The following is a 26,659-nucleotide window of genomic DNA, read 5'->3' as shown; positions in this document are numbered from 1 at the left end:
TGGGGAGACTTTATTCTGGCCTTTCGGTAATTAAAGGGGGTTATAAAGAAAGGTGCAGAACAACTTCTTGTATGGGCAGACAGTGATAGTACAAGGGGGCACAGTTTTAAACTAAAAGAGGCGAGATTTAGGTTTGATGTTAGGAGGAAATTCTGGATGGTGAGGCACTGGAACAGGCTGCCCAGAGAGGTTGTGGATGCCCCTTCCAGGTTGGAAGGCACGTTGAGCAACCTGGTCTTGTGGAAGGTGTCCCTGCCCACAGCAAGGGGGATAGAACTAGATGATCTTTAACGTCTCTTCTAACCCAAGCCATTCTGTGATTCTAACATCTAAGGACCCAGATCATCCTGTCTCATATACAGCTCATCAGCCTTCGACTTCTCACCTTAGTTTTCCTGCTGAGCTGAGCAAATTTCTCCTCCTGAGCTGCAAGCATCTTCTCAAAATCATGGTGTTTCTTCAATAGTTCCTCTACTTCAGACACAGAATCCTGAGTGGAGAAAAATCAACAGATACAGAAGTTCAAAATCAAGTCCATCAGAAAGATTAAACCTGAGATTTTCAGATTTACCCATTCCATTTAGCCAAATGATAATTCTAAAATTATTTCAATTGAACATCTGAAGTCCTGATAGTGTGTGAAAAATCATAATTTACACAAAAAAAAGGCTTGTAGCTTGCAGTCTGCTGTACATGAAAAAAAGAATTCAAAAAGCAGCCCTCTTCTTTTTCCATTGAAGCCATGTTTACATGCAGATTAAGTACTTAGATTCCAGCTTGAACTAGACACACAGCTTATTCCTACCCTAACAACAACATGTGCCTTAAAACTCTGCCTTGCTCTGTCCTTGTGTTCCGATATCTGATTTTATGACAGTGTTTTCCTATCTTCAAAACCATCATAAGATAATCAATAGAAATAGAAAAAAAAGAAAACATATGGATGCTGGTCTGTAGAATTCTATATATTCTACAGAATAGAAACTTACAAGCTAACCGTCAAGCCGTCTGTGCAAAACATTCTACAGGAGGTTGGGGGAAAAAAAACCACACTATTTCCTTTCAAAGCAGATTCTCACACCACAACAGAGAAGGAGGAACCATCTGCAAGATCTCTTATTATGTGAAGAAATGGGATGGAATTCTCCTCAGTCTTCTACCAGTCCCTGGAAGCCACCACCTCCTTAAGCCTACCACCATGTAAACTGCAGCATCTGTCCAAGGCTCACTTCTGTAAAAGGACCAAGCTCCTGTCCCCCGTAATCTCAAGGCTGCATTACTGTTTAATTATGATTAATTTCAGACCTGAGATAACACATGCTCCAAACAGTCTGTAGGTCCATTTCAGTAGCGTTGTGCTGTCCTTACTCACCCCATAGCTAGGATCTGAAAGAAAGCTCTCCTTGGCAGTCAGCCATGCTTCTGCTTGTTCTAGCTCTCTGCGAAGCAATTGAATCTCCCAGTTTTCTTCATACAACTCTTTCCTCATGTTCCAGCTCTCCTTTACCTTCTTCATCAGCTCTGACAGCTCTAGCAGTTTTTCTTCAATCTAGAAAAATAACATTGGAAATTCCAGGAGGCAAAGGATCCAATCAGACTTTTGTTTGACAGTCAACTAGCGTGTAATCTGTCCTTGTGATTCAGAAGATAACCTCTAGATAACTTTGTACTCAGAGACCTCACTCCACGCTACAGTTGATGGCATTATGATGTATTTTATCCTAGTTTTTGCGTAGCTAGACACTAAAATCTTATTTATGTGGCTTATCTTTTCTGTGGAATAGCAATACCTCCCTACTCCCCCCACATAGTCAGTGATTATTGTTTTATGGTTAGCTTCAAAATCAGTTTTTGGAGGAACGAGGAAGAATTTTATAAGGTGCTTTACTTTTCCACATATCACATGAAGTCCACAACGTTTGTAAGAGAAATGCATATGATTGTCCCACTTAGTTTTTTTTTTTTTTTCCAAAACAAAGCTGCAAATCCTGCCTATTTAATATGCCTTCTTTGTTCACTCTCATTTGTAAAACATTTAACTCATCAACACACCTCCACAGACATGAAATGTCCATTCTTCATCAGGTCATCTCCTGCCCGCTGCATTTCTTCATATTTTAGCCACTGCTTCTCTATCTCACGCTTGTATTCCTCATGACGCTTGATAAGCAGTTCAGCTCCCAGGACATCATTTGCTAGTTCCTCAGATATTACTAATGCATGCATCTCATTGGCCCAAGCCCTACAAAACAGATTCAAAAGGGTAGAAATGGAAGAAATATGAGTCTGTTGGATACTCAGGAGTGCACACATCCCATGACTCTGGACACAAATACACAGACTTATTTGCTTAAGAAAGACATGAATATGTAAATGTATTGATGTAGGTTTGCTCACACATTTATGGATTTTTATAACCTTTTATAATAATTCCAGTACTGTTTCAATACATAGCCTGTTACACAGGCAGCTGCAGCATCTATACATACTGGAGTGCTGAACATTCAAACGCTTAGAAGGAACTCCTGCAACTGCAGATGCCTAGGCTGTACACATTCACAGTACTTCTATACGTGGTACAGGGACAGAGACTTTCGGATGCCCATGTATCCTTATTGCCATGCATGAAAGTACTTCATATGCATACAGAGTACTCATGCAAAGAAGCATATTGATAGGTATTTTTTTAAGGAAAAATTTCTGCTCTTGGAGATGAGCTTCAACTAGCATAAATAAATGCATCTTGATTTACCTAAGCGCTGGATCCATCCCTTATCACAGTAAATGGTCAATAGTTCACTGCCTTTGAATTTAAACACAGCGAGACATTTAACTCATTTTTTTTAAAGGTACTTTTTGTAGATGCTTTTAACATTTGGTGTTTCATTCTAATCCAGATTAAAAAAAAAAAAAGATCATGGAATTTCCCAGCAAATGAATTCTTGCAAAAAAACTGACACCTCACGAGAATGGGCAGGAGAGTATACATGTACGGGCAATAAGGTTAAATAAATGTGTACAAAACAATTCCAGCATCTGAGCAAGTGCTAACCTGTTTTAGAAGGTTACCTTTAATGTAGTTGCTTTGACTCTAAGAAAAGTGCTCACTGGTGTCTCTACAGGTGTATAAACTACTTGAATATCTAGCAGACTCCCCCATAGTCCTACAAAATCAAAAGTGTTTCTTTAATTGGAATTAAAACTATGCAGAGCAACTGAATTCTCCAAGACTGTCTAAGAAACGTACTACAGATGTGGGTTTGTCACACACACTGTGCTGAAGTGGAGTGGCACAGTCACCTCTGATGTGTGGTGAATTCCGTGAAGTGCTGTTGAGAAGATGCTATGTATTATTATTCCAAGAAATTTGCAAGCAAGCTGTAGAACACCTGGGACAGGAATCAAATAACCAAAAGGTGTAATTTAGAAAATCCCACAAAAGAAAGACCAGAAATAAGGCCCACAGCCAAACTCAAAGAGCCAACACATACATCAGCTCCCTGCAGTCACTGAAGTACAGCTGGACTTGTTCTGCCTGGCTCAGTCTTGCCTTTCTCTCCAGAAACTTCTTGTCCAGGTTTTCCCAGCACTCATCCACTTCTGTGAGTCTCTCCATAATGTTTTCCTTGAGTTGAGGGTACGTTCGGCTGAGGTGCCAAGCCTCTCCCCGAATCCGTTCCAGCTCTTTCATGATGGCTCCTAGATCTCTCTGGAACAGAGAAAGAATGAATTGTAAGACCAAGTCCCTAATTACATCTATCAAAAGCAGATTTTCAGGATAGTGCCTATCTTTTCTATCCACTGGCAACAGAGAGGCTGGAAGCATGCCTTCATCCAGATTTTTCCTCTCAGTATCCTCCTAGTACCTTTCAACATTCCTCATCAAACATCAAAAAAAGCTACTTTAGATGTGACAGACACACTGCTTATTTTGTTAAGTGTGGAGCTGAAGTGTCTTCTTGCAGTTCAAATGACACCTTTGCAATTATGATAACAATTTGGAATATGCTTTAAGAAAGAAGCTTATCCTGAGAAGCAAAAGTAGTAACATCACAATGGTAAAAACAGGAGGAAAAGGGCCCCTTCTTTGAAGCAAAAAGAATACTTCAAGATGGAATAAATTTATCTTTTGCTGGCTTGCCAACAAGATAGATGAGAAGATTTCAAATCAGGCATCAATCTCCTGGTTTTCCTTTTTTTTTCTTTTCTTCTCTTTTCTTTTTGTTTCATTTCTTGTAATTTATTTACACTTTTCTTCTACTGCTTCATAACACATCCCCTTACCTCGACTCCCTCAAGCTGGCTGAGAAGTGTTTGTACACCTGGAAGATCATATCCATAATCATCTATGTCCACCACTGCCTCCTTCTCCTGCATCCAGCCTTTTACTTCATCTACATCGTGATCATACTGGTGAACTTGCTGGGCTGCTCTTAGATGCTGAAATGAAGAAAAACTTTAATTGCAATAAAATATATCATGTCTGCAGTGCAAGAATAGGCAACCCTGATATCATGCCCTAATGCAGTACAGACTGAGCAGGAGCAGGAGTGAAACACCTTCCCGTTAAGTCATATAATTTCCCCAAGTTCTCTGTGTCAGTGAAAAGAAACAGAGGTATCCAAAGAGCAATTTATCCCCATGTAAGATGAATGACCAAGACAGAGAACACGAATTGCCCTCTAAAAGGTACCTTTCTCAACTATAGAAAGTGTCCTAGAAAACTGGATTTAAATAGAGACCCACACTCCAGTGAAATAAGGAGAGTTGGGTGAAAATTAGTTTTTCTGAAATGAGATTTATTCTAAAACTATTTTAAATTTAAACTTTATATTAACAATTGTCATGCATTAACTGCTGATAGCAGACAATAGTGGGCATGAACTATTTCATATTTGAAATAGGTACATAACAGTAGTGGAAAGACTTGAAGACATCTGACATTTATGTTCTCCTTGAACCAAATTAAAATGTTGAATTCAATTTCTGCTTTTCTACATACATCTGTGACTGCAGTTTCACAAGATGGAGTGAGCTGATTTAACAGCTATCTGCTGCCAAAAGGTAAGGGTTTTGGCTCTGGGTTCTCCATCACCTTCTCTCCCATTTCCATTCTTTGACTTTAATTCACTAACCCAGAAAAAATATATTGGCAGTTTTCCTCTCATTTAATGAGCTGAAGTAGTTCAAAAAAAAAAAAAGAGTCCAATGAGTGCCAGAGCTAGCTTCCTGTAAGTGGTGGTAAACCACTAGGCTGCCTTAGTTTTTAAGGAAACTGGAGCTAGTAGTGAATTTGGGAAAACGGAATGTCTCTAGGCTGATAAGTATCTTTCATGTATAAGCCTTGCCAGGAACAGTAGGGTAAGCAGTGGCTATAAATGGAAATGGATCAAGAAGGAAGCAAACAGGATACACCCATTACTCTTACCCTTGTGTTTCAACATTGGCAATGGAAACAGAAGAAGGACATGTGAAAATGGAGGGAAATCAATGCCCCAGCTTTTCATGCATTTCCTACCTCTGTCCTTGTCTGGATGGCATGGCATAGTTTCTCCCACATCTCATTGATTTGCTTTGTTCTCTTCTGTATGATGTCTGTCTTGCTGTGGCCATCCTTCTCTAATTTAGATGCTAAATCATTTAAGGAGAGAACTTTGGAATGTCCCAGAGGTTTCACCTCATTTACAAAATCTTTAAACTTCTTCTCCAGCACCTATAGGATAAATGGGGACAAAGATTTAGATACAAGAATTTCTTCCTACCTCTGTTAAAGAGGCAGAAGAAATCACTTTCTTTGTACTGTGTAACACAAACGCTATGCATTGCAGACTGTAAGTGCAAATCACTTGATAAACCCAGATGATTTGGAGTCAGAAGAAAGCACCATTTGTCTTGATCGTTTAACATCTTATGTGGCAGAGAAAAATCACCCTCATCCTGACAGATGTTCCCCAAATCAAAAAGCTAGGAAACAATCTCTTTAGCCTGTCCACATATGAAACAGCTGTTGAAAGCATTAATTCAGTGAACTCAGGAGAGGACACTATAAAGTATATCCCTCTGTACCATGTGCCCTGAGGAGAAATTCATCCTTGAAATCAGGAACTAGAGGTGTGAATGCTCCATCCCAGGATTTTCCACTGAAATTGTTGCAAGCTATGGCCAAATTATTAGGCCCTGACAAATTTAAAACAGGGCCAGAAGTGAAGTGTGCCATCTGCCCCTTATCCCACGAAAAAGCCAACTTTCTGATGCACCTATTTTTTCCATTGGAGGATGTTACCACCCTTCATAAGCAGACACAAACCAGTCTGAGTTCTTACTGCAGAGAACACTGGTTTGCTTAGTTTTTGTCACTGTAACATGTTTCATGTTCAGTAGCTACACAACAATTTTAGCAAATATATTCCTGCTTTGCCACACAACGCATACAACACCTTTTACTTTCTTTTACCTCAACACCATCTAAATCCTGCCCATAGTCATCGGACTCTGCTATAGTCTGTTTACTGGAAAGCCAGGCATCCACCAGCTGGAATTCTCTTTCAAACTGATACAGCTGGAATTGTTCTTGCAGGCATTTTCTCTGGGTCTCAGCCTTCTGTAGGAGAGACTGATAGTCTGCTAGGATCCTCTGGAGCTTTGAAAGTATGGCTGGACTGCAAAAAACAAGAATCAGAAGGTATGTCTTTGTTTTACTGCTCTTTTTGAACACTGTCTTTTCTGATAGGTTGGATTTGCAATACTTTCAAAATACAGAAGAGATCAGATACTGTCATGGAGTGAGTTACACCAACACATGAAAACCAACTAGTTAAGGAAATTAAAATATCTCACATGAATTGCTGCTCTTTTCCTTCTCCCCAGACACAAAAGCAAATTGGCAATGAAAAACAATGAACTGTCAAGAATGTTCATTTCCTTTCTCAAGTACAGTGCTTATTAAACCTTTATGGTTACACATAATCAGAGTTCAGCTGAGAACTGGATGACAGTTCCTCAGAATAGACAGTGGACAAAGATGGTGATCAGCACTAATTGGCCTGATGTTGAAAAAACAACAGTTACGAAAATATTAAAAGGATCATCAAGCTTTTTGGGGGGTTGACGGTATATGATGGTGGTGAAGGAGGGATTGATGTCCCCTTAAATTGTATTTCTGAATAAGCCAAACAGCTACTAAAGGCTGAACTTTTCCATATTGGTCTTCTGTGAGGAAATTTTTGTTAGACCTGGAGCAGAAGCCTGTGTTTGCATTCCTACCTCTCTGGGTTGTCTCTGTTTATTAAGCTAGCACCTGTCTCCTGCACTTTCTCAATCCGGGGCCTGAAACCCTCCATGTCTAGCTTGGTGGCTTCAAGTTTACGAAGTAAAGCTTGGGTGGATTCTTCATTCTTTCCATAATCAGAGGTCTCCAGAATGAAGCTCCTCTCTGCCAGCCAGGCCTCCACCTCCAGTAGCTGTAAAAAAAATACAGGGATGAGCTTATGCGCAACTGAAATTTATGTAAAGACAAAGAAAACTGGAAAGCATTGGTGCCCAAAGAGACACATCAGTCAAAACGGAAAGCAGCTTAGGTGCCTTCCAATCTAGCAGATGTTATTTCAAAAAATACGTAACCAGAACCCAGTACTTATGGTTACTTTTTTATTCATCATTGCAGTTACTTGGCAAAAGCAACTGTTAGTTTTCTATCGTACCCACATTTACCAGATATGAAAAATGAGAACAGTGTGAATTCTGCTCCTATCTCAGCACTTGCAGCCACTCAGCAATACAGGTATCTCTCTTTTTAAGCAAACAAAGACCAAAATAAGTTTCTCATGAACCATCCCTACCTCAGTCAGGAACCGATGAGCCTCATATGACTGCATGAGCCGTTGTCTCCTCTCTCGAGCCTCTGCCTTCAAGTTTTCTACAGAAGTCTCAAGCTCCTTCATATGCTCCATAATCTTGTGAGAGGCTGAGTGGCCTCCCCTCACCAGATTCTGCCCTGTACTGAGCACTGCTTTGGTCAAAGCATCCCGACTGCTTATCTCATTCTCTAAATTCTGGAAAGAGTAAAGAGTAAAATGACAGACCAAAAATGAGAGCCATGGAGATTTTTCTATCAGATAATGTAATTGTGTAATTCCATTATAAATCTTGTTTTCTACACACAAAGAAGGGTCAAAGGTGCAAAGTCTGAGTGAATACTCTGAGTGGGAGTGGAAGAGTTTTTTTGGGTGAAGGAGCAATAACAGAAAGCAAATTTAGCCACAAAATTTGGACCTTGTCATGTACCCACCTCAGAGTGGGAAGGGAAGTGATTCTAACTACAAACCTCTTACCTGTAGATTCCGCTGAAATATACCCACTTTCACTCACATTACACCACATTTCTTGAATTAAAACACGTCTAAAGAACAAACAATTTATGTGCTGAGCAGTATACATCATTTCCCAGGACCTTTCTAGAAGATGCAGCTTTACCTAACAGCCATTGTAAGCACTACTGAAATGCATACTAGCGGACAGCCAAGAAAGAGGACAAGGAAAGAAGAAGAAAAATTACCTGAACCAGCTCTCAAAGACTATTTGAAATTAATGTTTGAAGACTAGTAGATTTTCAAAACCATATGTATACTTCTGTATACCCCTTCATATGATCTTTGGTGGGCAAGGACCATGCCTTCAATTTGTCTGTGAAAGGACGTTCATTCTATGGCTAACAAAGCAAACCCCAGCATTTTATAATTGTTCTATTGATTTTCTCAGCTATAAAGCAGGTGGTTTCAGAGTTAGAGTGCAGTGTTGTGGTAATGTAGAAGAGATGTCCTTTGGGGAGAGGAGCTGCTCTTTCAACTTAAGTATCAGGCTTGGCTGCAAAGTAGCTCTGATTCTAATCTTGCCTTTAACTTCCCCCTATTAATTTCAAGACAGCCACTATGTTGTTGAAAAGTGACACCATATTTGACCCCAGCAGAACAGAATCCAGTGGCAAACATTATAAAACATCTTGTACTGTGTGTTAATAATAAGCTAGCAGTGTGAAGAACAACTTTGCAGTTGATCATTTAGGAATATGTATTCGCAGTACTTCATTTATATCAAAAGGAATTTTTAAGAAGGGGTGGTGGGGAAGTGAGTGGAAACTTTGTTCTTCCAAACCAAGCAGCTATGTTATGCATGTTATATTTGTGTGCAAATGCACACAGGACAGTAATTTTTTTTACATTGGTACATTTCATGCACTATCACTTTTTTGGTAACTAACCAACGACTGATGATACAAATCAAGCTCAATAAGACAAACAATAGAGGGTGGAACTAATAGCACATTCAATTTTTGACTAATATGTTATCTCTGACATTTGTTTGCCTGTAAACCAACGATAAAAAAAAATCTTTAGAGACTAACTACTAAAAGATTTAGATTTAAAGCTTAGATTTTAATCTTGCTTCCAGGAGAATACGAAGCAAAATGGACTTTTATTATACACTGGTATTATGATCTGTATCTCTCATTCTCAAGGTTTATTGAAATATTTTGAGACCTGGCTAATTAACAAAAAGAATTGCAGCCTGAAGCATAACCTCCACTGTTCCCTCAGTTATCCCCAGTATTTTCTCAGACTAATAAAGCTCAAACATTCCTTCCTTCCATAAACCTAGTCTACTTCCCTACCAGGTAAATCAGCCCATAATTTTCAGGAGTAATTACACACATAGCAACATGCATACTTGTAATCATGACGAAACAAGCCTTTGTTCTTACTGTCTTACTTACTGAATTGTAGAGTCACCAATTGCATCTCACTTAAATGCAAAATTTTTACAAATATGAAAACTTACATCGAATACTAGGAAGGTGCAAGCATTCAGAATATACCCATGGGTCTTAGTCAGGAATGTTCTGGCAGACACACTTAAAACATTTTACAGTTCTTCATTAAACTGTGAGTACACCTAAGATAAATCTACTTTTTAAGAGACTTCATCCTTGCCCTAGTATGCCACCTGTACCAGTCTTGACCTTTTACCCTGGGGACATTCCAATTATTTTTTTTTAAAGTTCAGAGTTTTATTTCTAGACATGCAGATTGCACCAAACGCCTGTGCCTTCAGTATTTATTTATACGTACAAGTACACTCCCTCCTTGTAAGATCTTCTGTCTTCCCCAGTGCTATTGCAGATTTTCCCCACAGGCACTTGACCTGGCACTTAAATGAGCTGTCATTTGCTAACATTAAATACCAATAACTGCTGGAAACTTTTAGCAGTTTTTTTTTCCTCCACCTCATGTTTGCAAGAGACAGTGCTCCTTACTCAAAAACGATTAGAAAGGCAGTTGCTGGTTTATCAGTATTTGAGATGACAGTGTTCCAGGCACTGCTGTCTCTGATGGCCCATCTAAACATTGTGAAATAACTCAGCAGCTATCTTGAAAGTTACCACTGGAATGAAGGTCAGCTAAGGATCTTAACATCCTGTTAACTCCCTCCCTCCACAGGAGAAGGAGTTGGGGGGTGGTGGTGGGGAGGAGATGTTTTTCTAAGAGCTCATCCTCAGACATCTGAGCAATGAGTTTGCCTGGATGTACTTAACAAGTTTCATAGCATATTTATTAGGACATCTGTTACTCAAAGAAGCTATGCCAGCATACACAACAGTTCACAAAATCTAGTTTACATGTAATGGCCAGGTTTTGAACTCAGTTTGCAGAAAGAGCCAATGTGTCCACAGAAAAGCATACGGTACGGTCCCTACAGCACTGCAATGATAAGCATGGAATCCCACATGCTGCTGTGTCGTAGACATATCCTTCAAAAAAATATTGCTATTACCAGCCAAGGATAGAAGTTATCCCTAGCATCATGAATCCTGCTAGTCAAAGCACAGCAGATGAAGTTTGTCAGAGGCAAACCAAATTCCACATTCTCTCTTTGCTTCTAAAGATTGAGCGTGGTTCTTTTTTATGTTACCTGGTGCTTTTCCTGTAGACTCTGAACAGTTGCTAGGGATTGGCCATAATCCTTGGAGGATGCCATGGGGAGTTTCTCATGAACCCAAGCTAACTCCTCATCAACATCTCGGAAGAACTGGTATTGTAGTCTGCTTGCCTCCAAATTGCCACGTCTCTCCTGCAGAGGATCACGTAGACTTTTGTATCTGCAGATTTTAAAGAGAACCTAATGAGGACTGCAGAGTAGTACAGGACGAATGCAAAAGGTTCTTTTCAGAATGATATAGACAAAGAAAAAAAAAGATGCACGGAAGAAGAAGGCTGAGAAAAATAGGTAAACGATAGCAGGAGACAGGCCAGGCACTAACACACCTCTGCACCAGCAAATCCACTCTATTTTCTAGCTCATCAGCAAGGAAATGCTTCTGCTGCTGGAACTCCTGAGCTGTGTCCACAAGTTCTTGCAGTCGGTCCCTATGGCCAGCAATGTCTTCCTCCAGTTCCTCTTGTTTCTTCAGATGACTGTTCAGAACCACCAGATCATTGCTACTATATGGTGCTTTCAACTCATTTTCCACATCTTCCAACCATTTTTCCACATCCTCTACACTCCGCTGAAAATGAAGGGCCTGGGGACAAGCAGGACAAAGTCCAATTTAACTGTTAGGATATATAATACAATATACAATTTCAACCCCTCTCGATAAGAATCACATATAAATGCAGAAAAACTTCCCAGTGCACAGTGACCTCTTCCCAGATATGATGGTAGTCCAAATAAAGAGGATTCAGTCAGAGTGAATACAAGAATGGAGGCAGAGAACACCAAGAGCTAATCTTACTTGTGTTGTGTTGCACAAATACAGATGATGGACACAGTACCTTAAAAGTGTGCCATTTCACAGAATCAGTGATCTAAATCCTGGTCTAAACTGGCAGCAGAAAGCAGAAAGCAACACAGCCTACAAATCCTTTCCCCTCACAAGAGATCCCCAATTCTTCCCCCGGTTCCATTCGTTCAGTCCACACTTGGTAGTTTCTTTGCTCTGATGGTCTTGATGAATCAAGTCTGATTATCTCAAGGGACACAGTCGTATGTAAGACTGTGCGGCAAGGCAGCCATGCTACTTCCAGAAATGACACAAAGACCCAACCAATGGCACCCCTGCATTACCTTGTATGTATCCTGCAGCTTGGCCCGTTTCTCTTGGCAGCTCGCTAGCAGTTCCTCCCATAGCTCTTCCATTTCTTGTAACCTAGACTGAATAGCCTCAGGGGCATAGTGCTTCTCACGGAGCATCTTCTCCCCTTCCTACAGCAGAGAGAACAAAGTTTTCTTCCTTTGCTGAATGCATCAGAATGTATCACCTTTGCCTCAATAAACAAAGTCTACTGGCACAGCTATGTAAAAGGACAGCTGCAGCCATTGCTTTCAGATATAAGGAGGCTGCAGAGATGAAGAAAAAGACATAAAGGCAAAATACTTACTGCAAGTAGGGCAGAAGCTGATTTTCTTGTCTTTTTAACCTCTAAAATGATTTGAAATGCTAGAAGAATATTAAAAGACATCTAAAGGGTAAAGAGAATTTTCATTATGCAACAGCTACGTTGCTTAAAAGCTGGCAGGGATCCTAGTTTGCAACCATGATGTTTTTTTTCTATGATGTGCCATATTCCATGACCATTGCTTGAGATTGCCCAGCCACCTAGCCCTTTCTTCTCCCTTTCTTGCAAGCTGAAAGAGTGAACCATCTCATACTAGTGAACATGAGGTAGTAAAATCTCTAGTTTAGAGGGATGCAGTTTCACCCTTTCGTCCCCCTGTCATGTCTGTGTTGTGTCTAAATATAAAGGGTTCTGCAATACTGGACACAGGTGAGTATGAAGAGAAACTCTACCTTTAATGCTTAGTTTTCTCTTGCAAAATACAGCTGGTAAGTACTGTGCTGAGAATAAGGTTAATAAACATGTAACAGTCTGTCCTTCCAAACTTATCATCTGATCGCAGCTTCTGCCAAGTATCTGACAAAGCTTGTCAGACTTCCCTCATATCTCTCCTACTAGCATGCCTCTGCAAAGGCAACACTTGAAAACTTGTCTTGATCTTTTCTGTTGGATACAACTTATCTGACTTGTTGAAGTTGTGCATCCAATCATCTAGGTTCCTTGCTGGAAAGAAACAGATATACCTCCAAAGTGTGATTCACACCAGAGAGAAGTGTCTAAAGTCAGTGGAATGAATCACTCTTGAGAGCACCTATCTCCTTCCGTTGCATGCACAGTGAATATAGATAACAAGCCCACGTTAAACACTAACAGATAAGTTGAAAGAACCCTGTGGGCACACAAATTTCTTGGCAGACCAAAAGAACAAGCTTCCCAATCTCCTCAAAGACAGAGTGAACAACATCAGTGAGAGGACAGTGATTTCCCCTTGCTTGTTCGAGGTCTCTGTAACTCAGTCTGCTTATAGTCTCTTACACCAGTTGCCCAGCCTTGCCATCAACCAGCTTCTGGAGGTCACCATCCCTGGAGGTCTTCAAGAAACGTGTAGATTTAGAACTTAGTAGCATGGTTTAGTGGTGGACTTTAGTACTAGGTTAAAGGTTGGACTAGATGATCTTAGAGGTCTTTTCCAACCTGCATGATTCTACGATTCACTCACAGATTTGATGGAGTCCAGGCGATTCCTATTGGCCATGATCTCTGCTTGGAAAGCCTGGTGCTTCTGAAGTTTGGTCTGTAGATTGCTTGGATCCTTCCAGCTATCATCCTGGGCAATGCTGTTCTTCTCATTGATCCAGGCAGCCACCTTTGGGGAGGAAAGTACAGAAATAGTAAAGAACTTCAGTATTTGTTCAATTCCAACCTGCCAGGCGCTCCTCTAGCATGTATAAAACATATGATTAGCGAGTGGGGACACAAATGAGTTGTCCTTTTGTGATTCTGCTTCCCTAAGCTCCTCACATCTTTCATGATGAGGTTACCCCTACACCTCTGTTTACCAGCACTGTCATCTGGAAATGGATCTGCCTCCATGAAATATTTCCTATAGAGTGAGGAAGAGTGTGGGCACAGGTGTGCATACACACACACGTGCATGCAGAAGAAAGGGCAATTACCTCCCTATTTCTACCCTACCATCCATATCTCACAAGAAAAGGACTAGTATGTCTCTTCCCATGAATTATGATGTGGTGGCACATTTCCTTTTAAGCACCTATTTCTTACAGATTTTGCTGTGGTCCAAACGGAGGGAAGCTGTGACTTGAAAAGTGAAAAATATTCCTTCACCCTTATCCTCATATTTTCCAATATAATCTAATTCCAGACTTGGTTCCTTGATTTTTCTCTCAGTAAATCCCTTCAGGGATTCAGACCTATGCAGCAGAGTATGTTTTAAGAAACAGAATACCGTGAATCCTGTGTAATTGTACCTCATAGGAATTCTTCAGCAACTTCTGCAGAAGCCTTGATTCCTCTAGCAGATGTCTGCGAGCAGCAGCATTCTCCAGCAATTTCTCTTTTCTGAAAGGAAGACAGATGTGTGAGGAAAAAGCCACGGAGTGATTTAGATAGTATACTGGCTTTTGATTTTCGTCTCTAAAAAACACATGACCTAACACTTGGTGTCTAAGAGAGTTCTGCATAATATGCAGCCTTCCATGATTCACACTGTCAGAGAAGATGCTCATGACACTATAGGAATTTGATTACTAGCAGATAAATATATTTAAAGTATGCACAAATTCTGTGTGTATGATACCTGCATCTAGGAATCACATTACTGCCTTTCAGGGGACAACTGAACATAAGGTCAGCTGGTTTTTATATATATATATATATATATATATATGTATATATAGTTTTTATATATACCTATGGGTATAATGGTATTTGTCACTGATAATATCTGACAAGCCAAAGCTACAACATCCTTTCATCTTTCTCCAAATGTGGACCTGCAGCACTTTATTCATGTTAAGACAGGCAGGCATGAAATAGTTTGATCATATTAATAATTTTGTATGTTTGCTTTCATTGTAAGGGATTTCTAATTTCTTTTTGTAAATTTTACATACATCTCTTCATCTACCATAGAAACGAACATAACCACTTCTAATGCTAGTATTTGTTTAAGATGAACACTACACAACATGCTAGGAAAAATAAAGCAATTCACACAAAAGGCCAAGATCTAATCAGAAAGAACTGCAAAATGCCCTAAAAGATAATTTGAGCAGGGCTTTAAGATCAACCCACTAGAGCAGTGAAAAAGCAGTTGTGTATGAAATGACCTTTCTTGATGGTATTTAATGACAATGAAATATTTAATGGCACAGCAGGCCTCTGTGTGTTGTCTGCAGCACTGTCCCTATGGCCAGGCCAGGGTACAGAATTACAGGAATAAGGCCTTTTTCTGAATCTCAACCCCCTCTGCTTAACTGTATTTTGGAATCCTCCTACTAAATATTAATTAGTCTCAAGCCAATTTTGCAAGATCACAGATTGCAGTGGAAAGTCAAGTAAATGCAAACCAGTTTATGGTTCTCTTACAACATTTGGATATATTAGAGTGACATTGGAAGAATCTCATTGCAAAAGAGAAGGGTGGCAGACATGAGGAGGGTTTGACTTCACCTCCTCAGAACGGCCTGGCATCTGTTGGTGATGTTGTCTGAGTCATAATGCTTGTTCTGAATTAGCTGCTGAGCAAACGAAGCCATCTCATCAATTTTCTCCATCTGAGCTTCCAGGGATTTTTCAAACTGCATGTGTTTCCGCTGTAGGCTCTCCACACTAGACAATGAGTCCTGGAAGGAATTCAACAAAGGGAAGCTGCTTTCAGTCAGAGTTATTCCATCTACCACACTGATAATCCAGAAGCTAAATGGCATTTACCCCACATTTGCAAGCTGTCAAGAAAATTTATTGGCCTTTGAAATTTGTTGGCATTGAATCTGAGACTTGGGGCCTAAATGTTCCATGCGTGGTCTGAGACCGATAATTCAGGGTCAAAACTGAACAAAATGCTGGATGCTTTGCTGCTTCTGCTTACTGCTGCGCTACATAGAGCATCTCACACTTCTCAGGAGATAAAGCTGATCACCTACTCATAAATCAATCTTGTGACGGATGCTATTTTTGACAGCAAATATGGGATGCCAAACTGACATCAAAGTTATGTGAACAAATATGTCACAGAAAGAGATTGAAATTAGAGCTTCGGTTTCAGCCCATGGAATTTGGAAGAGTTCGGATCCAGATTTGAATCTGAAGACTGGTGCCTGCCATTACAGTTAATCTAGAGAAAAACACATTCTAACTTCCAGTGAATTTGTGAATCCATTTGTGAATCCAAAGCTTTAAGAGCTCTCTTTTTAGCACCCCCTTGCACTTTTAATTTTAGAATCAGTGTCAAAATGTTGTTACTTTAATAAACTCTGCTTTCTCACTATTCTAGAGGAAGCTATAAAGCTCCTGAAGAAATGTATCGTCTCAAAAGGTCACATCAAATGGGTCAGAAAAACATCTAAACTTCTGGGTGCTTACATGAGTCATTGGAAGAGAAATTACTGAGTGCTTTCTTTGCATTGCTGAGCTAAATATGACCGGAAAATGGGTGGCTCCTTCTAAGTCTCTTATACTTCCATGGAGGGACTGTAAATACATACCTCCAGGCTGAAACTTACAGAGACAGACACCAGCCAATAGCATTACATGTTTTTCTTACCATTTGTACCCATTATGTCTACACTGAACTCTGAGATGTAATTGTAGCTTCTGCACAGACAGCTGATTTGGTACCTATAGAAGGTACTGAGTAAAGCATCATTGTTTATACCCAGCATCCTGCATGGTTTTTGTACGCCATGTCTTAGTCTGTAGTTCCAGTTACTGGAACTGCACTGTTACTGGTACCTGAAGAATCTAATTTAGAGCTACACTAGGTATGTCAGCAGTGACAGGGGTGACAACCTGCGCAATGCTAGTAAATTTATTTGGGCCAGATATATTCAGTAAGAGAAACGCAGTCTATTTTCCTGCCATAATAGGAGAAATCAGACTGTTTAATTAATCCTGGGGCTGAGCAACCCATCCTGTGTAAAGTATTGAGGAAGGAAATCTGATCCCAGATCATCAGCAAGACAAAACAGTAACTTCAGAAGAAGATGGAAGGTTCTGAGCACATCATCATACTTCACAGCTCCCAGTTCTCCAGACTGATACCTGAGAACGTTATCATTTCTTGGAGCACCTACCCCTAAGTCTTCATTGGCTAGGAAAGCCTCTTTGCTGCTGAGCCAGCTCTCAGTCTGTTCCACATAGCCATAGAATTTCTGTATAGGAAAAAAAAAAGCAGTCGTAAACATGGTGTAAAGTAGACTTGGGCCGAGTATACTGAAAAAAAACCCTAAACTGCTAGGGCAATTGCAAAAATTAATCACACAGCACTGGATGGCAATAAGCATTAGATGCTGCCAAAACCATGTGCGTAACAACTATTATTGTAGCCTTCTCTTTTATAATATGACTATTTGTCTAAGACATTGGATACAATACAAGTAATTGTAGCATGTTTGCTAATACTGTAGAGAAAGTGCTGTGTAAGGTAACTGACCAGTAAACAGGACTGTAACATGGCCTGAAGTAACTAGAAGGTAATACACAAAGAAGCTTAAAAGCAGCCCTTACCATATGGTTTGAGTTCTCATATATATGAAGCTTTTTAGATGGGACTAGTAGGACAAGCTGTTATTTAAGGTACTCAACATTACCCCTTGTAAGATCTCTGTTTCAGTTATTTCTAACTTTTGCCAACAAGTTATTTGGGCAGAAATTTTGTAAAGTGAGATGATTGTTTCAGGGATGTGTTTCTGGAAAACTGCAGCCAGGACAGTTCTTATATTAGAAAAAAAGCCAGGGAAAAATACATTATTTTGTTCATGCTATACTTTTCTTTGAATAATTCTTTAAAAATACATGCCTCCAGCCATGTTTTGGGGGAGGGTATTGAATTTAGTAGGGTAGTGACATTCTATTTTTAGTACATGCCTTTTGTCAACTACATAAATGTTTGACCTAATTTTGCCAAGTTTTATAACTTTTGAAAAGCAGATGAGCACATGTTCCATAGAAATTGCTTTGATTTGTAAAGATGGAATTTAAAAATACAATAAAAATCCAGTGCCCTCAGTAGCCTTCCAGAAACCAGTGTAAAACACTAGGTATTACCATTTCATCCCCAATAGGTGGTAATCCCATGTTATAAAATGTGTTGTTTATACCAAGGGAAGTTGTCACTGGGATGTGCATTCCCTGTAGAATGTCATTTTACTCACCTGTAAATCTTGTGCCTGAAACAGTTTTATATGTTGCTCCTGCCATGCTTTGATCAGTTCAGACCAGGCTTGCTGTAGTCTGGAAAGGGACTGGTGAATCTCAGGGGTTGCATAGTGATCAGAATTGGCAAGTTGTTGACCATAGTTACTGAGAGAGTTGAATCTTTCCACTCGTGCTTCAATCTCCTCCTAAAATATATTACTAAGGTTGACGTCAAGGGTTTATGGAAAGCCAACTATTCAGAATACAGGCCTTAAGGGGAAGAATATAGACTGTAACTTTCCAACACTAATATTTGTATGGAAAATCATTCATGTTTGAGCTATGTTACTGAAAGAGCACAGATTGCCTAAGAGAAAATAAATGTGGACAATAAATGACTTTATTGCTCTAGGAACAACTGGTCTCCTACAAATCAAAATTGGGATTAAATTTGAAACAGATTGGAAAATACTCATATAAATGAAAACAGTTTTGAACACCCATCATACTGTATACCCCACTGAGTCTTCCTATATAAAGGTGGTTCTGAGACAAACAGTACCTAGAATTTTTCCCCTCCTGCCAAATAAATTGGCATCAGATTATTACATTAAAGACACTGTTCTACTTCATTTCATGGTGTTAAAATGAAATACTTAACTTTTTCACCTGGTCTGAGGAATGAGTTATGCCTGTATACTGAATCCCCCAGGTGAAAGCATTAAAAGCAACTATGAGACCTTCAAATTGAGTGTGGAATTCCTGATGGAAACCATTTGAAAATAAAAATAACCATGTACTGAAATAATACTGTACATTAACTCGTAAGCCATCTTAAAAATTATGGCATGGACTACTAAATGCCTGAAATTAGAACAGTTCCTTTTAGGTATTTTTTCTGAGGGTGGTGATGGTGCCCAGTCTTTGATAACACAGCTGTAACATACCATTTTATTTATTTATTTTTAATTTAGATTAGTACATTGTGTTTAACTACAATCTCCCCTAAGGACTATAGTCTGAGCCACTAATCTGAATAAAAAATAAATCCATTTTTCTTGTCATGCCTATAATTTTAGTTTAGTCAACCCTGTGCAAAAGAATACATTCCCTGGATTCTGCCTTTTACTGTGTGGCTATCTCTTTAGAAACAAAGGGTTCCTTTACTAACAGATATTAAAGACCTAGATCTTGCTCCTACCTAAATTTAGAATACATTGCATCAGTGCTTTTTTTTTTTTTTTTCAAGTGTTTTCTATTGTTTCTAAAATTGCTGAGTCTGTGACATGAGAAACAATTGTTAATAAAAAGAAGACTGAAAGAAGAGGGGGCATCAAGTATTTGATACTAAATTCAGGTTTGAAAAATGAAATAGAATCTACAAACTAATTATGCTAGTGATGGGACCCACAAAGCACTGGATTTTCATCATTAATATTAGTCATGATTCTGGGAACATGCCTTTTAGAAAAGGTAACATAACTGCAAAGAAAAGATAACACAAAAACTGAAAGATAGCAATGATGCTTGTGAAAAAGTAAAGTAACATTTTTTCTAAGGTTAATTAACAATAGCACTCCCTTTAGAAAATCCACCAAAAATTTTAGCCAAATCAGTCTGCAAACGATTGTGTGGTAATTTGTACTGGGATATGAAGTGTTTCAGAACTGAAAATGTAGTACAATCCAATGGTAATTTACTGCCCCATGTGAGTCAATGCTGGTTTTATTTTCCTCTGAGGCAAACGGAGTTTGCATCACAAAATCTAGCTCAAAGCTAGATTGCAATTAACTTTTTAGTAACCTGAGTAAAGAGATCAGCACTGAGACTGAATCAGCTTTTAACCTGCAGGACTGGACAGCAGAAGAGGTGAGAGGGAATGTAGCTTTTTGGGACTTTTTGCAGAAACATGAGCTGTTAAATAGCTCACAGGATAGAGTTCTATTAGTTCTTAGGTGACTTTTGTCACTAACCTGTTACTGAAAACAGTCTTACGATATATTTGACAGACGCATGCAGTAGAATCCTGCTGTCTGCAGCCTGTAATTCCTGTAAGGAAGGATTCCCAGTATATTCAATTGAAAGCAAGGATGATACTCGCCTTTCTCTGCTGATGCTCCTCAATCATGCTTTCAACATCATTTAGACTTTTAGGGAGTCCCCCTGCTTCCATTAAACCTCTGATGTTTTGGACCCAATCTAGCATTTCCTTCATCTCAAAGTTAAACTTCTGCAGTTGATACGAGGCCGCCAGCTTCTCCTTCCTGCAATGCAATGTGCATTAGCCAACAGAGTTGTCTAGTTCCCATCCCCTCCCCATTTGCAGAGCAAGGTATCCTATGAGAAACCAACTCAAGTGAATTCAAGCCTTCTAGCTTTCCCTTGCAGCTCCTTTCTTCGTGCTAAACCAAAACTACAGGTGATGAATGCTGCGTTGGAGACAAGAAGTTTACCTTATTTTCTGCCTCAGTTCATTAGGACAAGAAAAGTGAAAACCTGCATAATTGTTGTTTCCAGAAAGAATTCCAACTCAGGCCTGAGCTTTTCTTGTTTTGGAAAGATTCAGGAAAAAAATCTTCTAGAATCATCCAAAAATAAGTCTTCCACAAAGGCTTCATGACAGATTTAATCTGATAGTCCGGAGGCATTTTAGTAACATTATTTTAGTGGAATAAGCTAGGAACTCATTGGACCAGCTTTCCCAAAGTCACATCTGTGGAACTTCTGTTGTACAAAGTCATCCTTGTTCCAATGCAGGTGTCTTAGCTGCCTGTATATGCTTTGTAATGGACCCTCAAAAACTTTTGGAAAAGTCCCTGGAAAGTAGAATTGTGAGCACAGGGAATAGTTTTGTTCCTGCTAAGAGATATTCGGACCCCTAGAAGTCTTTACCTTTGTCTGGCCTGTCCCTGGAGTCGCAGCCAGTTGTTTTTCATCTCCTGTTGCTTCATAGTCAGTTTGTCATTTATGGATGGATTCCTTGTAGAAAGGCGGAAAGATTCCAATTCCAATGGCTGGGAAGAGATTTATAGTGGGGTGAATTTATGCCAAAAAGCTTATGTTTGTTCCTGAGATTGCCTTTCAGGACAAGTAGTTCATTTTAAAATCCCAGTTTTCAAAAGTGGTACTTAGATTACAATAACAAAATATACGAAGAGACTTCTTATATGCAGAAAAAAAATACATACAAATTTCCAAGCAATCATCCAAGTAAGGAAAGGTAAGTGTATGTTGCTTCACACCCACTTTACAATTAAGAAAGCAGTTTTACAGAATGGTGATAAACATAGAGGAAAATGAAGTGCTAGTCATAACCTCTAGTAGCCTAATGTAAGATAGGTAACTGGAGCCATGAAGACAGAGTACACAGAAGCAACCAGATTTGCCTTTCAGCAGAGGACTCAAAAATCCCTTGTATCTATTTCAGCTAACAGCTGCATCAAAACACCACTTTCAGTGTGGACTTCTGGTTGATGCTGTTTTCATTAACACAGCCTGACAAACAGTATAGAACACTCACCGAACCAGGTTTAAAGTTATCTTTCTTCTTCATTTTCATCAATTTGATGGTGTTATAGAATTTTAATTAGGCAGAAAGGAGAATATGCCAGGCTGTTTTTAATCCACAAGAAAAGCACAGATATACTTTGTAAATCTGTAAATTTGTGGCAGCATTTAAAAACTTCCTCATCTTTCTGTGTTTCCATGCAGAACTCCCCCCTACAGCTTTAGTGATGCTATCTGTGGAATGCTGACTGGTAATCACGCACATTTCATATGAGAATTAGCTAAGAAAGTCACAATGTGTGAAGGTATCACACGTATTGTCACCACTTGCATACTATAGTGAAGGAAAGATTTAGTGAAATTTTGCAAAAATATGTTTCTTATGAAAAGCCTTACTACTCTAGCCAATAGTGAAAATGGTGAGGTGTTGTTATATTATTTCTGAAAACATTTTTTTTTTTAATATGTCATTATATAGGAACTCAGACCCGTATTTAATGCTCGGATTAGTCCTAAACCATGCAAAGTGGGTGCTTTTCAAAAGCAAGAGCTGATTATAGAGGGAATTATAGCCTAAGATGCTTGGGTTTGACAGCTATATCAGAAAACTGTGTGCACTGTAGTTTTGCATTTTAGTTTTAAACAAAACCAGAGTTAGGATTTTGGTTCAAGTCAGTCCAGAAACTGGGAGAAAGATGGAGAGCTAAATTTGGATTCCATGCTTTCCAAAAGACGATCCAATCTGGCTTGCAGAGGAGAGTTGGAGAATCAACTAATATGTTAAAAAGGGACTTCTCTTCTTAGATTTGGTCGATCAGAAAGAATGGCATCTCATACAATATAAAGTACAATTAATTGGCACAGTGTTTTACACTGAGAATAAATGTGTGCTCTGCCATATGTACTGTTTGCTCATACTGATGGATCTGAACAATCACATCGATGCTTGCACTCTATTCCCAAGAAGAAAAAGTGAACTTTTTTTGTAGTATCCTCTGTACTTTTCCACTTCTTACCTCCATTTTGGACTTAATAACGTTGATTTCCCTCTCCATCTCTTCATGTCTTCGAATAAGGTTTTCCACACTTTCTACATCTTTCCCATAATCCAGTGCTTGTATCAGTACACTCTGGAGGGGCAGGGGGATGTGTAAATGGTAAAGATGACACAAAGCAAAAGGGTCATATTTTAATTATTTCAAATTGTTTCCTTCTTCCCTTCTTTTTATTGTCATCTGAATGTTCTTATTGTCTTTTTAAATATTAACAGAGCACTTTATGTCTGCACTCATTAAAGAGATGGAACAAGAACTTTGAATAGTCTCAATCCTGCTACTGGGCATTCACATGTAAAACAAAGACAGGAATGCTTCCCTGTATTTCTTAATCGTTATTTTATTTTTTTTTCCCATAGATGAAAATAACCCAATAGTTCCCATTAAGTTGTGGCATACAAATTTGCATGACTGTGCATTTCATGAAATATGGAAAAAAATTAATTCTCAGAACCCTAGCAGAAATGAAATCCCAGACAATGAAGTAATATATTTGTAGAAGTTGTTATAAAAATTTCAAACCAATGGTCTTGTAACTTGAAGTGGTCATATTACATATTTGGCTACTGACTTACAGTTCAATAAACAGCTTTAGTTACATCCATGAAATCATTAGTTTTTATATAGCCATTTTCTTCTATTAATCTCAAAATTACAATCCAGACTAGGCATTTTTACCTCCATTTTCCCATGTCAATTAATGTAAATCTGAGAACTCACCTTCTCAGTAATTCTCTCTGTGATATCATCAATTTCTCTGATTAAGGCATGAATCTCTAGGGCTCCCTCTAACTTCTTCCTGTATGCATTCAGGTTACCACGGAAACTGTCCCACCTTTTATCGGAAAGAATATTTTAGGGGTGTATTTCACAGGTGAGAATTTGCACAACTGAGTTTCATGAAGCTCAGATCTAAGCAAAAAGACTAGATTTCTGAGCTACATTGTGACTGAACCCCAGGTTCTCACAATAGGGGACATAGCCTAGAGATAAAGCATTAGTCTGATCAAGCTATTTGGTTATATTTGTTCCAAGTTTTCAGGATGGGATGTAGGTTAAAAGCTAAAAAGTCCTGATACAGTTTCCTTAAACTCTCAATAATCTTACAGCCCCTACCTTCATGCTTTTGGTTCTTAGCTAGTGGACTGTGAAGTAGCAGAATCATAGAATGGTTTGGATTGGAAGGGACTTTACAGTTATCATCTAATTCTAAGCCTCTTGCCATGGCCTGTTTCCATATTCTAGTTCCATATTCCATATTTCTAGTGGAAGCCAACCTTCCACTAGATCAGGTTGCTCAAGAAGTAATATGCTTCTTCACCAGGGCAACATCTGTACGAACAGATGGAAGTGTTTTAGCTTCATGGACGTAGTCTGTAAAGTACTGTGAAATAGCACGTCTGTCTCCAAGGCTAGACACATGACTTTGGCTCTGCTGGATTAGAAATCCTTCTGGCTAACTGCTCCTAGAGTCTTGAAAGGCAGCTTCAGTGCCTGAAGTTTGGTAGTCACGACATTAAAGAAAATACATATTGCAATTCCTTCACTTATCTCAGCCCAGCCCGCCTAAGATACCTCATCTTCCCTTTCTGTTATTGCTTTACACAGAAGATTTAAAAGCATACTCACTTTTCATTGAGCTGCTTCCGGCGCTGATATATTGTCCTTGTCTCTTCCTTGTTTTGTCTCTCCAGTTTCATGGCCAGGGCATTGATAGCCTTGATGTGAGCATCATCTACTGTTGTCTCCTTCAAAGCGAGAAAAGGAACCAAGGTATGTGTTCAAAATGTTTGTGACTGAGTCTGACACATGTAAAACAACAATAACAGCAACAAGCAAGATTTATACCTTGCTACCAGAAATTTCAGACAGCTCTACTATCATGTTGCTGTTATCAGTCCCAAGTGAGCAGACAGTGCAGGCAAGAAAGAACGCTAATAATGATACACTGCGTAATGATGATACATAGAATCAGCAATGATCTAGGTCTAGATAAGAACTCTCAGAGCTTCATTTCTAAGCCAGGCATTCTAGCAGGGGCTCATCTGTTGAGGAAACACAGCTGCAGCTGCTAGTTACATAGGTGGCTGCCATGAAACAGCTGATGTGTGGCAGATTGTTCCTCTGTCAAAAAGGTAAGTGGCTTGTAGCTCTTCACTTTTTTTCTAGATAGGCTTCTTCAGAAGTTCCTTAAAATCTATACAGCCCTGAGAAACCCAGACGACCCATAAATTGTAAGTAAGGTGTGTCATTGCTTTTTATTCTAAAGCAACATCACTGTATTTTAAAAGGTATGTTAAACCTTTCAGGCAACTTGCTTCCCATGTAGCATATGCACGACAGAAAGGATAATATTTGCACAGATACTCTGTACTATAGTGGATAATTCTTCTGGTGCATGATGGATGGCCAACACTGAACACTGCTCCAGGATTCAGAAACATTCTTTATTTTTGTAAGACCAGTAAATCACAGGCTTAGTGGGGAGACATTAATCACTGGTGTAGTAGAAGCACAGCTGCCACATACCAGCAAATTTTTATTGAAGTATTTACTCCATTTGTATTTTATTTATGCTATATCCATACCAACATGCACATTTCCACATGTATTTCAGTATTATACACAGCCACAAAGTAAACAAGAGAAACCAGAGGACAGATATATATTACTTTTTCAGAAACCTTGCAGTCTCCTCTTCTGGGAGCTAGCAGCATAATATGTCGGAATATGAGTAGAAAATCTGGGAGCCATCAACACGGGATAGTTGATCCCCACCCTGCTCTCAGCCTTGTCTAGTTGGGAAACCTAGACTGGATGGATGTACACACTGTGCCAGGACCAGCCTGCTTCTCTTCGTGTCACCCTATAAAGCATGGTATAATCAAGCATCAGCTATGATGGTATCAGTCTCAGCCTTTTCCTGTAAGAATCACATTTAAAGTGGTACAGGAGCAGTGGCTACCAGCTGGCAGAAGCTCTGTCTTAATCAATGGAAAGATTTATTTTTTCAGTCTTATGCTGACTAGGGCACCATGCTGTTTCTGTCTCTTTCACCATCCTTCTTTTTGACTGGTACAACCTGTGGCACAACCCTTGCTCCCTCCCCTAGCTCACGGTTCAGCTGGTGAGGACTGAAGGGCCAATGAAGGTCCCTTTACTCCCCTGATTCTGCGGTACTGAATTTTGAGTATTTTGGCTTTCTGCCCAGATCTGGTACTGACTCACTGCCACAGGAAATCCTGTCAGGCTCTGGAGAGAGGAGCTCAAGGTTTTCTCCCAGGTGCCAGGCATATCTATGCTTTTATTTTGTGCAGAAGAGGATTGCCGTCTTCTGCTATTAGGCAACAGAAAGAGAAGATGGGAGCTGTCATTACATAACTGGCAACTAGGATAACAGGCAAATAGGATAAAGAGCATATTAAGAGAGAACATTAGAGTAAACCTCACTCATGAAGTCCTAACAGGCCTCTTTCCATACCTTCCTCAGAGTTTTCAGACTAGCAAGGAGGGGAAAGGAGAAATAAAGGAGGGAAATGGTGAAAGTGGTCAATTTACTTTAAAGGTCTCGTTCACAGAAGGCTTATGCCAGATTTCAGATTCAAACAAACATTGCTGAAACAACTATTTTTAATCCACCTTTGGGTGGAACTGACTATGGCTTGCAGACCACTTGAAGCAAACTGGAAATTTGCTCAAAACTTAATTCAGACTCACACAGACAGCTTTTCAGCAATGTAATGCAATCCAAAATTTTAGGTTGCATCACAAGCACCTGATGGCTCTGTTTAGACATCATCAAAGCAGAAGGCACAATGATGGAAA

At 39.4% G+C, this 26,659-nt stretch overlaps 1 protein-coding gene across 2 annotated transcripts in view; it reads right to left on the bottom strand.

Annotated features, from left to right (window-relative positions):
* Nucleotides 1–26,659, bottom strand: part of SPTBN5 (spectrin beta, non-erythrocytic 5) — a 102,563-nt gene that overhangs the window by 6,795 nt on the left and 69,109 nt on the right. For both annotated transcript variants that reach the window (XM_048064958.2, XM_048064957.2), the window contains 22 exons: nt 24,464–24,582; nt 23,555–23,669; nt 22,796–22,909; nt 21,165–21,286; nt 20,374–20,536; nt 18,290–18,478; nt 17,210–17,287; nt 15,588–15,760; nt 14,384–14,474; nt 13,612–13,758; nt 12,121–12,258; nt 11,319–11,575; nt 10,966–11,152; nt 7,839–8,051; nt 7,264–7,460; nt 6,455–6,659; nt 5,519–5,713; nt 4,285–4,440; nt 3,492–3,709; nt 2,053–2,242; nt 1,373–1,549; nt 386–490 (listed from right to left, as the gene is read on the bottom strand). In XM_048064958.2, coding sequence (XP_047920915.1) covers nt 386–490; nt 1,373–1,549; nt 2,053–2,242; nt 3,492–3,709; nt 4,285–4,440; nt 5,519–5,713; nt 6,455–6,659; nt 7,264–7,460; nt 7,839–8,051; nt 10,966–11,152; nt 11,319–11,575; nt 12,121–12,258; nt 13,612–13,758; nt 14,384–14,474; nt 15,588–15,760; nt 17,210–17,287; nt 18,290–18,478; nt 20,374–20,536; nt 21,165–21,286; nt 22,796–22,909; nt 23,555–23,669; nt 24,464–24,582 — 3,549 coding nt within the window. The remainder of the gene's footprint in view (nt 1–385; nt 491–1,372; nt 1,550–2,052; nt 2,243–3,491; nt 3,710–4,284; nt 4,441–5,518; nt 5,714–6,454; nt 6,660–7,263; nt 7,461–7,838; nt 8,052–10,965; nt 11,153–11,318; nt 11,576–12,120; nt 12,259–13,611; nt 13,759–14,383; nt 14,475–15,587; nt 15,761–17,209; nt 17,288–18,289; nt 18,479–20,373; nt 20,537–21,164; nt 21,287–22,795; nt 22,910–23,554; nt 23,670–24,463; nt 24,583–26,659) is intronic.

This window comes from Anser cygnoides, chromosome 5 (genome assembly GCF_040182565.1).
Source record: "Anser cygnoides isolate HZ-2024a breed goose chromosome 5, Taihu_goose_T2T_genome, whole genome shotgun sequence".
NCBI lineage: Eukaryota > Metazoa > Chordata > Aves > Anseriformes > Anatidae > Anser > Anser cygnoides.
The sequence above is the reverse complement of the archived record's forward strand: the minus strand, read 5'-3'. Positions and strand labels throughout refer to the sequence as shown.